This window comes from Peromyscus leucopus, chromosome 1 (genome assembly GCF_004664715.2).
Source record: "Peromyscus leucopus breed LL Stock chromosome 1, UCI_PerLeu_2.1, whole genome shotgun sequence".
Lineage (NCBI taxonomy): Eukaryota > Metazoa > Chordata > Mammalia > Rodentia > Cricetidae > Peromyscus > Peromyscus leucopus.
In genome coordinates, this window is record NC_051063.1 from 157,652,403 (window position 1) to 157,664,483 (window position 12,081).

At 48.0% G+C, this 12,081-nt stretch overlaps 1 protein-coding gene across 2 annotated transcripts; it reads left to right on the top strand.

Moving 5' to 3' along the window:
• The first annotated feature begins 557 nt into the window (after window positions 1-557).
• On the top strand, window positions 558-10,697 carry Ccne1 (cyclin E1). 2 transcript variants are annotated; one of them, XM_028877730.2, is made up of 12 exons: window positions 562-657; window positions 1,144-1,195; window positions 1,300-1,387; window positions 1,624-1,692; window positions 5,481-5,629; window positions 5,753-5,888; window positions 8,214-8,360; window positions 8,692-8,787; window positions 9,013-9,147; window positions 9,275-9,386; window positions 9,484-9,641; window positions 10,053-10,697. In XM_028877730.2, the coding sequence occupies exons 2-12, from the start codon at window positions 1,173-1,175 to the stop codon at window positions 10,173-10,175; spliced, it is 1,236 nt and encodes a 411-aa protein (XP_028733563.1). In that variant the 5' UTR covers window positions 562-657; window positions 1,144-1,172; the 3' UTR covers window positions 10,176-10,697. The 2 variants fall into 2 exon arrangements, with proteins under 2 accessions (XP_037055202.1, XP_028733563.1); XM_037199307.1 differs by lacking the exon at window positions 9,484-9,641 and having other exon boundaries at window positions 558-657.
• Window positions 10,698-12,081: the final 1,384 nt, after the last annotated feature.

Consider the following 12,081-nt stretch of genomic DNA (forward strand, 5'->3'; position numbering starts at 1 on the left):
ACGGCGGTTCTTTGCGCCCGGCCCTCTCGTGCATCCCTCCCGCCAAACCCGGCGGGGGATCATTGCGATCTGCCGAGCTGACATTCCACTCGCGCCGCCCGCGCGGCTCCTCGTGGCACCGCACACTCGGAACACCTCGAGCGCTCGCGCCAAGATTCTCCCGCGTCTGCCAGCCCGCCCCGCAGCCGCTCGCGCCAGCCGATTCTCCCGCGTCCCGCCCCGCGCAGGCCCCGCCCACCACGCCCGTGACACGCCCCTTTGGCGCGCAGGCCTTGTCATTTACTCCTGCCCCCTTTCTAAGACCACACCCACAGCAAACCTACGCCCACCCACAGGCCACGCCCCCGTCAGAGCGCCTCGCTGGCTCGCGCGGCGACGGGGCGGGCCCCGGGCCTGCGGCCGCCGCTGAAGGGCTCGCAGCCCGCGGGGCGGGGCTCGAGGGCGGGCCGGGGCCGGTGCCGCGCGCTGGGATTTTTAAATGTCCCGCTCGAAGCCGGGCGCAGGAGCAGCCGGCTCGGCAGCCAGCGCGGTGTAGGGGGCAGGCGCGGATCCCGCCAGCGCCGCGCGCTCGGCCGCCGCCTCCCGCCTCCTGCTTCCCGCCCGTCGTCGGCCTCCTGCTCGCTTGAGCGCGCCTGCTTGCGGCGGACACAGCTTCGGGTACGGGCTACCTAGACTCCCGGGACACCCGCGACCCCTGAGCGTCCGGACCGGGTCGGACCGGACCGGGCTGGGCCCGGGTGGGGGTGGGGCGAGGCCGGGGTGCCAGGTCCCCTGAGGTATCAGCTTGGGGTGCCCTGGCCCGGGTGGCTGTGAGAGACGGGCTAGGGGGAGGTGTAGAAGGGGACATAGGCAGCCCCGGCCCTGAAGGCAGTGATGGATCGGGGGTTCTCTGGGAGGGCGTCTAGGCCTCCACCCCAGCCTCAGGTTCGGACCCCGGATCGCAGGCTGCCAGAGGCGCCCGCGGGTGACAAGCCACCCGGGCCCATCGGCCATTTTCCCGGCCGGCCTCCGGGCCCGGGAGGCTCCCGCCGCCGCCGCCCGCGCGGGAGGGGGGAGGGGTGCCGGGGACGGACCGGCGGACTTGGGTCTCCTCTGCGGGCCGTGCTCACCACGATGCCCGCTTGGTGTCCCCCGGGCCCCCAGGTCTGAGTTCGGAACTCAAGCTTTGCGCCATGCCAAGGGAAAGGAAGGAGAGGTGAGTGGCCTCGCTGCTGCGGGAGGGGAAGGGTGAGTAGCGGTGGGGGAGGGGCGGCCTGAGATTTTGGGGAGCAGCACCTCCGTGACACCATTCCTCTGCAGAAATGCGAAGGACCACAGTAGCATGAAAGAAGAAGGTGGCCCTGACTTTTCCGTCCGCTCCAGAAAAAGGAAGGCGAATGTGGCCGTTGTGAGTACAAAGGACACAGGTTGGGAAGGACCCCCCCACCATTCCATCTTACCTGGGTACCAGTTTTGGGTCTTCCCACCTACTAGTGAAGAGAATTAGTTGACGGGAAGTTTTCCTTTAGTAAAATGTAACTCAGAACCTAACAAACTTTTACACCCCCTTTTCTCTCCGTGTTTTTGTCTCTGGGTTGCTCTGTGTGTTCCCTTGGTGGATTGGGATTTTTTTGTTTTTGTTAGTTTTTGCAAGATCCAGATGAAGAAATTTCCAAGATTGACAAGACTGTGAAAAGCCAGGATAGCAGTCAGGTAGGTCTGCTGGCCTATGAGTTCTGCCTCTTGAGTTCCATGCTTTCTTTCTTCCAAGTTTCCCAAACCTGAGCCGCAGGCCACATGGCTGAACCACAGAGCCTGTCAGTGTGGCCTGGCTTCTAATGGGCCTGGGGTTGTAGGAAGGGCTTGTGTTTCTTGAGTAGCACCTCTGAGGTTACAGGTACTGATACCTGAAGGAACCAGAACGAGCATCATATAATTTGGCCCTCTCTAAGCCCAGGAGGAAACTGAGACTCAGAAGGCAATTTTGCAAGCCAGCAGAGCTGGGCCTATAGCCTTATTGCCAAAGGCTAGTGACTTGGGGGATGGACTCCCAACTACTTCTCCCTCATCCACATGTGTGGCTTTTATTGTGTCAAATATGGACTTCTTCCATCCCTTTAGGTCAGATTTCAGACTTTTATCCTCTTGCCAAGTATGATGGTACAGCTCTCTAATCCCAGCAGTAGGGAAACAAAGGCAGGCGATGTGAGTTCCAGGCCTGCCTGATCCATACAGTGAGTTCCAGTCAGCCCAGACCATATAGTGAGATTCTGTTGAAAAACAAAAATTAAAACTTTTCTCCTCTTGTGGCCCAGAATGTTCCACCATCACTTAACTCCATTGATCACTGCTGTCTGGGCTTTGCCTGGCCTCAGCAAGGGTCTGTAATGACGTATGTCTCAACCAGTATTTCACTGGCTGCTCCATTTTCTTCTGTCCTTCCTGTGCCTGCCAGATCTTTCAAATGCAGCATGGTATCATAATATCAGCAGATCCTTGCAGAGAGAGCTTGTATTATCTCTTTGCCTCCAGAAATGGCTGGAGACTATAGTTATGGCTCCGATGGGGGAAACAGCCTATCTTCAGAGTGGCTGGTGAGACCTTCGGCCTTCATCACAGATAACGCTGAGCAGGAACAATATTCTGTTGACCTCATCTCTTGTCCTAAAGAGGTTAGCAGCGACTTGTAGAGCAGGGAGAGGCAGATGGTTCTGAATAATGCCTTCCAAGCAACGATGTCCTGCCATAGGGACATTGGGAGGACCCCACTAGCCATTAAAAAAGGGTCAGTTTCTCTTCCTGTTAGAAAAAAAAAATATTCCCTGAAGAAAGGAAATGCACCCCACATTCTTTTTTCTCCCCTTAAAGAAAACCTTCAGCAAGCTGGGTATTATTATTATTACTATTATTATTATTATTATTATTATTATTAAAGATAAACCATGCTTTGGAAAATTCAAGATTGTTTCGACAAAAATTTCCAAGGGAAAATGAAGCCAAGCCATCCATATTGGCTTTATGGAGATTCAGGCTCACTTCTGCTCTCAGGAATAACCACAGCAGTGCTTAGAGTGTCCAGGAAAGGACTGGCTCCTTGTCTGCACCGTGGAGATGATAGCTGTAGCACATGAATGGGGCAATAGCAAGGATCCAGTTGAGACTGTCACATCATTTCCTATGAGAAGGCATTTTCATGGTTGTCCAGAGAGTTTGTAGAGTAGATAGCTTAAAAACAACTGTTGATGTACAGTATTTTTCCTTTTCTGTGGAGTCAAGTTCAGCCCAACAACTTTGGGCCGGTGAGAATAGTTGTATTAAATTCAGTGATTCTGAACATCCACAAAGATCTTTGATTCTTCAGCTACTGTATTTTTATTTTTGAAAAGGGTCCCTCCCTATATGTGACCCTGGCTGACCTCAAACTCAGTGATCCCCTGCCTCAGCCTCCACAGTGCTGGGATTAGAAACATGTACCCTACCACCTGAGTTATTCTAAATGACAAGAATGTGCTGTTATATTAAATCTATTTTGCATGCCCCCCTCCCCCCAGACAGGATTTTCTGTGTAGTTTTGCGCCTTTCCTGGAACTCACTCTATCCCAGGCTGTCCTTGAACTCTCAGAGATCCGCCTGCCTCTGCCTCCCCAGTGCTGGGATTAAAGGCATGCGCCACCACCGCCTGGCGTATGTCCCATTTTTTGAGACAGGGTCCCACTATGTAGCCTTGGATGGCCTGGAGCTCACTCTATACCAGGCTGTCCTTGAACTCATAGATTGCATGCCTCTGCCTCCGGAGTGCAGAGATTAAAGGCATGACCCACCACACCCAGCAAAACATTTTCCCCCCTTTGGTTTTTTGAGACAGGGTTTCTCTTTGTAGCCTTAGCTGTCCTGGAACTCACTCTGTATACCAGACTGGCATTGAACTCATGGAGATCTGCCTGCCTCTGCCTCTGCCTCCTGAGTGCTGGGATTAAGGAGCTTGGCAAGACATAGCTTTCTTATTTGAAGCTGAATACTAGTCAGAGTTACTTTTCCATTTGTTTTGCATAAGAAAAAAATGCAGTAGGATAAAAGGTGGTGAGCCATAGTTGCAGTTGATCTCAAAGTCAGGCTGATCCTGGCATTTTGTGAAACTTGATATACACTCAAAAACAAACTTAATTATTCTGCCTTATCCACTGGCTTCTAAAGCCCATTTGTCTGTGAACTGCAGGTTGGAAACTACTGAGTTTATCTCTAAAGGCCTGTTTCCAGATGTGCCAGCCATCAGGCTGTGGAGGGTGGCACTTAACTTGTACCTTCAGAAGGACTTATTCTTGAATGAAGAGCAACTTCCTATAGTGGTAATGTGAACCTTTTGAGTCAGTCTTAGTGATGCTACCAAACACGCAAAGCTAGAACTAAAAGGAAGCTGCCTTTCTCGAACAGCTGGCAGGAGCTGTTGTGGATAATTTGTAAGCCTGATTCTCTTTACACTGAGCAGAGGAGCTATATGCAGCTTTGCTCTTCCCACTGATTCAAAATCTGGTCTTCCTGCAAAAGTGGCCTGCCTGGCTGCTGCAAAAGCTTTGAGAGGCATTCAATTCAGGTAGACATCTCAGTTACCTGTTTTGTTTTCTTGTCCACATTAGTGGCCTTTGCTTAAAATTAGGTACCTTGCTGGTGGTAGGTAGATGGTATGTTCTTCTAATCAACATTTAAGAGGTGAGGCAGGAAGATCATGAATTAGAGACCAACCTGGACTGCATAGGCAAGAACCTGTCAACAAATGAATGAATCAGTACATAAAATGATGCAAGTCTTAGACTCAAAGGGCATCCACACTAGCAGATTCATTATCTGCTTAATACCTCTGTGGGTTTTTTTTTCCTTTTTAAGATTAATTTATTTTTTATGGGTGAGTATCTTATGTCTGCGTACCACTGTGTGTAGCTGGTGCCTGAGAAGGCCAGAAGAGGGCACTGTAACTAGAGTTACAGTTATAAGCACCATGTGGTTCTGGGAACCAAATGCAGGTCCCCTGCAAGAGCAGCCAGAATTCTAAGCCTCCAAGCCATCTCTCCAATCCCTTGGTCTCTGCTTTATAACTTAAAAATCAAAATATGGGCTTTTTATTAGGAAATGAAATCATCTCTATGGACTCATTAGTTTGACACATGATCACAACTTGATTTGGTTCTAATGAAGTAGTGATTTGTCTTGAGTTATGTAGAACCAGAGGTTCCTGTTGTTGGATATATATGGCCAGTCTTTTTTGTAATGTAAGTTGACCTCGCTTGTGTCCAGCTGGCCACCCAAATACTTAATTTGATGTCCATGTGACCTAAACTAGTTACAGAAGTGACATGGAAGCTTTGAGGCATGCCTGTGGCTTTTGCTTATCCACGCTGTCTCCATCTTAACAAAGGCTAGTATGCCAAACCCAGCTTATCTACCAGTTAATGAATAGACAAGGTGCACGTTTGCATCCAACACATTGCGATGTGTTTCATTGGCAGCCTTTGGATGATAATTCAGCATCTGTGGACCCCTGCTCTTTCATCCCTACCCCTAACAAAGAAGAGGATGATGAGCTTGAGTACCCCAAGACTGCATTTCAGCCTCGGAAGATCAGACCACCCAGAGCCTCCCCACTTCCAGTCTTGAAGTAGGTGTTGACTTTGATCCATGGCTTTGAGATGTCATTTGTCTTTTTGGTCCACATTAGTATGAATGCAGACTGACATCTATCTGAGGTTTTTGTGGTTTTTTTTTTTTTTTCTTATTACAGCTGGGGCAATAGAGAAGAGGTTTGGAGGATCATGTTAAACAAGGAAAAGATTTACCTAAGAGATGAGCACTTTCTGCAGCGCCATCCTCTCCTGCAGGCAAGGATGCGAGCAGTTCTTCTGGATTGGCTAATGGAGGTGAGCTTGATTGTCTTAGCCACTAGAGTACCACAATTGCTAGATCTTTCTGTGCTACTGCAATCTATATATGTGCTAAATTGTTTTTAAAGATGTCTCCTGGAATGTACATATCAGCTGTGCAGTGGTCACTGTCATTAATTGTAGGCATACATGGACAGGTTATCTGCAGCAGTCAGATCTCACAGGTGACTTTAAATTCCTTGGGTCCATTCTTTCCTCCCAGAAAGTTTTTGTTTTTGTTTTGTTTGTTTGTTTTTTTGTTTTTGGTTTTTGGTTTTTGGTTTTTCGAGACAGGGTTTCTCTGTGTAGCTTTGCGCCTTTTCCTGGAACTCACTTGGTAGCCCAGGCTGGCCTCGAACTCATAGAGATCCGCCTGGCTCTGCCTCCCAAGTGCTGGGATTAAAGGCGTGCACCACCACCACCACCACCACCACCACCGCCGCCGCCGCCGCCGCCGCCGCCGCCGCCGCCGCCGCCGCCGCCCGGCTTGTTTTTGTTTTTGAAGACAGGATTTTTCTGTGTAATAGCTCTGGCTGTCCTGGAACTCACTCTGTAGATCGGCCTCGAACTCAAAGAGATCTGCCTGCCTCTGCCTCCCAAGTGCTGGGATTAAAGGTGTGTGCCACTACAGTCCTGCTCCCAGAAGGATTTCTTAACAGACTGTTCTAATTGTACTGAGAATCATTTCCCCACTTCTGTGTAGTTGTTGATCAGTAAGCAGGGACATGAGGCTGGAGTGGAGCTTGACTACATATTCCAGGCCTTAGGTTCCATTCAGGCAGCTCAAGAAACAAACAAAATGCCCTATTTTCAAAAGTATGACAGACTAACAAGATAATCATTAAACACATTTTTTAAAAAAGAAATTTAAGCCGGGTGGTGGTGGCGCACGCCTTTAATCCCAGCACTCGGGAGGCAGAGCCAGGCGGATCTCTGTGAGTTCGAGGCCAGCCTGGGCTACCAAGTGAGTTCCAGGAAAGGCTCAAAGCTACACAGAGAAACCCTGTCTCGGAAAAAAAAAAAGAAATTTAAAGGCTGAAGCTCTGGCTGTGTTTGGTGCACTGGCCTCACATGAGCCCCTAGGCTCAATCCCCAGTACTGCCAACAGACAGTGAGATTTGACTAGTGCTACACACCTTACTTGGGGTGAACTCTGAATCACTCATGGTGCTTGACTTCAAGGAGCTTCCTAGGTACCTGCAGTGAGTAAGAAATGGCATTTTCTTTGAGAGGTGGAAGAATCATCTTGGCAGGTTCACCTTCAGAAGTATGTAGAGGGAGTGTATAAGTAACTTGTATTATGGGGCCATCTACTCTTTGGAAAGCCAGTGTCCAAAGTTTACATGCATCCTGGTAGTACCAGATTTAGAATCATTTTCTGCTGACATGTACATCCATGAACCTCAATCAGACAAGTTGCTTAAATTTGAGTCTCAGTTTTATATTAGACAGGCTCGCTCTCTCTCATGTAGCCCAGGCTGACCTTGAACTTGCTATGGAGTCAAAGTTAACTTTAAACTTCTACCTCCACCTCCCAAGTAGTAGGATTATAGATGTATACCACTACAGGTTTTGTTTTGTTTTCTTAAGACTTATGTGTATCTGTGTGTGCCACTTGTATTTGGGTGCCCACGGTGGTCAGAAAAGGGTGTCAGTTAGAGTTATAGGCAGTTGTGAGCTGATCACTGGGTGCTGGGAACCAAATTTGGGTCCTGGAGAACCCGCAATTGCTATTAGCCATTGAGCTGTTTCTCCAGTCCCAAAAACTGCTTTCTTGTTTCTAGTATCTCCTAGAAATGCTTTGAGCACAGAGTTATGCAGGCTGGAAACACTGTATAAGCCACGTATCATGGTACAAGCCTATAATACTACGACTCTGTCCCCACCACTGCAAAAGGAAATATAATCTTAATCACAGCATTTGGAAGGCAGAGGCAGGTGGACCTCTGAGTTCCAGGCCAGCCTGGTCTACAGGGCAAGTTCCATTTCAAGCCAGGTCTACATAGTGAGACCCTGTCTTTAAAAGGAAATGTAACTGGTATTGCTCAGCTGTGAAGAAATATACTAGTTCTTTCTCTGAGTCACAATGAAGCTTGTAAATGGGGGTTACATTCTTTGAGCACTGTAGGCTTTGCAGGGTAGGGATTGGTCTATGAAAATGCCACTTTGATCAGACTGAGCCTGTCTGATTGGCTCTCGCTGTTGTGTAGGTCACAGTGCTCTCTGTCAGAAAAGCAGTTAGCATTCTGACTATGTCAGAACTCAGCAAGTTTGCTCCTGCTGTGCCCTAAGAAGCTCTTCTAACATGGAACCCTCTTCCAGGTGTGCGAAGTCTATAAGCTTCATAGGGAGACGTTCTACTTGGCGCAGGACTTCTTTGATCGTTACATGGCGTCACAACAGAATATCTTAAAAACGCTTTTACAGCTTATTGGGATTTCAGCCTTATTTATTGCTTCTAAACTTGAGGTAAACAACTCCTTAACATTCTTTATTATTGTTTTGTGTTGTTTTGTGTCTGTCCTGGATCTCACTCTGTAGACTAGTCTGGCCTCGAACTCACAGAGATCCGCCAGGCTCTGCCTCCTGAGTGCTGGGATTAAAGACACGTGCCACCACCCCCCAGCAGTTTCACTTCTTTATAACATATATTTGGGGTTGATGAAGTGGACCTGTGTTGGGCCTTTAGCATATCCTCTTTCTGTGTCAGCATGCCAGAATCATTTTGGATGCATGGCCTAATCTGAAGCTGCCAGGAATGGTTTCCTTCTAATAGCACCTTCCTTCTGTTCCCTTTTAGGAAATCTACCCTCCAAAGTTGCACCAGTTCGCTTATGTTACAGACGGCGCTTGTTCGGGAGATGAAATTCTTACCATGGAATTAATGATGATGCAGGCAGGTTACACATTAATATCTCTCTCTCTCTCTCTCTCTCTCTCTCTCTCTCTCTCTCTCTCTGTATGTGTGTAAGAGAGAGACATCAGCTAAGTGTACACATCTATCTTTTCTCATGGGGAGGTGTGGATGCACCCAATGGGTCTTCTCTAGCTAGACATGTGGTGGCAAGGCCTACAGCTGTATCTTTGCAACTTTTCACAACTATCATCTCTTTCCCTTTAGGCCCTTAAGTGGCGTTTAAGCCCTATGACCATTGTGTCCTGGCTGAATGTTTATGTCCAAGTAGCATATGTCAATGACACAAGTGAAGTACTGATGCCTCAGTACCCACAGCAGGTCTTTGTGCAGATTGCAGAGGTATGTGGACTTTCTGCTTCCCCATCCTGTGTGTGGGAGCTGGGGGAAGGGGAAGCACACCACAACTCACCAGGGGCTTCTAGAAGCTTCATGTGGCATCTGTCTTAGCACTCCTGTCTTCCCTTAGCTCTTAGATCTGTGTGTCCTGGATGTTGGCTGCTTAGAATTTCCTTATGGTGTCCTTGCTGCTTCTGCCTTGTATCATTTCTCCTCATTGGAACTGATGCAGAAGGTTTCAGGTATGTTGAGTTTTTTCCTGTGAGTTTGCAGACAAGGTGTCTTCAACCTAGAGACCAGTTGTCAGCTAGACTTATCCTCTAACTTCTTTACTGGCAGGGTATCAGTGGTGCGATGTAGAGAAGTGTGTCAAGTGGATGGTTCCATTTGCCATGGTTATCCGGGAGATGGGAAGTTCCAAGCTCAAGCACTTCCGGGGAGTTCCCATGGAAGCCTCCCACAACATCCAGACCCATACCAACAGCTTGGATTTGCTGGTCAGTGATGCTCTTGTTCCCATCAGACAAGTGCTTAACCAATGTTGCCTGAACAACCTCACTTTTCTTCAGGCAGGCCCCAGGAGCCTCAGAAAGGCCAGTTCTCCTAATTCCATGTTTCTGGTCCACAGATCCTGTGTCTGGGTATCTGCAGACCATAGACGTTAGGTGGGAGGGGTTGTTTGTTGAGACAAAGTCTTAATAGAGAGCCCAGGCTGACCTAGAACTCAAGTCAGCCTCTACTCCCAAGTGGTAGGATTACAAGTTTGCCACCATACCTAACTTTAGATTTATCAGTTTTTACTTTTATTTTTGTTCTTTTTCCCATTCACCTCCATATTAAAAATGTACATCAAATGAAACAACACTTTTTTAAATGTTGATGACAACTTTTCCTTTTATTTCATGTAGGACAAAGCCCAAGCAAAGAAAGCCATATTGTCAGAACAAAACAGGATTTCTCCTCCTCCCAGTGGGGTCCTGACACCTCCACAGAGCAGTAAGAAGCAGAGCAGTGAGCAGGGGACAGAATGACCGAACCTGCCATCGTCTCCAAAGACAGTGGTGTGGAAGCAGCTGCCTGGAGCTCCTTGTGCTGCTTTGGAGGTTGGGAGCCCCTGCAGATGCTCTGCAGAAAGGTGCATCTCTTCCAAAGCAGCAGGGGTCTACAAAATGGCCTTGGACAGAAGTGCTTTTATTGAATGCTAGGGGTTTTAATAATAGGGTCAAGTACACCAGCCACCTCCAGAACACCACTGAGTGCTCCAGAAGCTGCTAAAGGAGGGTGCTACTTGACCCACTGGACTCTTCACACATGACAAAAGCTTGAAATTAAGGAGGCCACAGTCTTGCTGGCCTCTGCTCGGGTGTTCTGGGTTGCTGTTGCATTGGGTGGGACAGGTGGTTGTGAGCAAGCATGGGATGCAGAGCCCACAGCCCGGGCTAGGCCACCCTTTTCCACTGTCAGCTGACAGCATGTCCTGCCTTTCATGAACTCTTGTTTTGTAAGTGCTGCTATGTCTATCAATTTTTAATAAAGATAATACTATCTTTGAAGCAGCTGTTTTTATGCTGTCTTGTAACAGAAGCTAGAAGTTGCCTTTCAGAATGGTTCTACCGAGTTCTCTTGGTTTCATGATTTTTGAGACAGTCTTGCAGTGCAACCCATGCTGGCCCAGAGCTTGCCATGTAGCCTAGACTTCCATGAGACTCTTCTACAATGACAGGTGTCTATTTACACTAGAGTCATCAGCTGTGGTAGGCAGTGCGAGTGAAGCCATTCCATACCCAGGGAATTTTATTAGTGTCATCTCTCCAGACAGGTAAAGGTCATTACAGAGCTCTAGTTCATGTTCTTTACCCTTATCCAAATCTAAATAAAATATGAGAGATTTTGTTTAAACAATTTAACATAGCCTGAAACGCTGCTAAGAAAATGAACCTAGGCACATTGGGGTACACCTGCAGAACCAGCATGTGGAAGGTTCCAAAGTTTTAGGTTACCCTGGGCTACTTAGGAAGAGCCTGTCTCAAAAGACAGGAAGGGGATGGGGTGCAAAGTTAGATGACATAGCTAAAGTGAAGTCAGGACATTTAGTGCAGTTTATTTTCTGATAGGCTATAGAAACACCCAAAGCCCTGCTGATGACCACTTTAGGCCTAGTGTGTATATTTCGATCACCTTTATTGGTCATTGTATTTTCACTTTCCCAATGCCTCAGTTTGTGTATACACACAGGAAGATGACTGAGCAATTAAGTGCCACTTTTATTTTCAACTTGTTATTTGAATCTGGTTTTCTTTGCGGGGGGGGGGGGGGGGGGGCTGCATTTCAAGACAGGGTTTCTCTGTATAGTTTTGGTGCCTGTCCTGGATCTTGCCATGTAGACCAGGCTGGCCTCAAACTCACAGAGATCCGTCTGGCTCTGCCTCCCAAGTGCTGGGACTAAAGGCATGCACCATTGCCACCCGGCTAGTTCTGAAAGTTTTAATAGTCTTCCTAGTAAGTGTATCAGAAACCTACACCTGGGGCTGGAAAGATGGTTCAATGGTTAACAGCACTGGTTGCTCTTATAGAGAGCCCAGGTTTGATTCCCAGCTCATCTTTACAACTCCAGTTTCAGGAAATTTAATGCCTTTTCTGACTTCCTTTGGTACTGCATGTATGTGGTGCACAGCATACATGGCAGGCAAAACATTCATACAGATAAAACTTTTAAAACAAGTCTACATCTATCCAAATAGCATTATTCCTAACTAGTTATTTCTCTTTTTGTTGTGTTTTTCAAGATGGTTTCTCTGTTACAGCCCTGGCTGTCCTAGAACTCGCTTTGTAGACCAGACTGGCCTCAAATTCACAGAGATCCCCCTGCTTCTGCCCTCCCAAGTGCTGGGATTAAAGGTGTGCACCACCACACTCAGCTAAGTCTCAAGCAGAAGC

Excerpts from the sequence above, each read along its gene's own strand:
- Ccne1 (XM_028877730.2), top strand. The coding sequence starts at position 1,173 with ATGCCAAGGGAAAGGAAGGAGAG. Across the intron at positions 1,196-1,299 it reads CCAAGGGAAAGGAAGGAGAG|AAATGCGAAGGACCACAGTA; the intron begins GTGAGTGGCCTC and ends ATTCCTCTGCAG. Across the intron at positions 9,387-9,483 it reads ACTGATGCAGAAGGTTTCAG|GGTATCAGTGGTGCGATGTA; the intron begins GTATGTTGAGTT and ends CTTTACTGGCAG.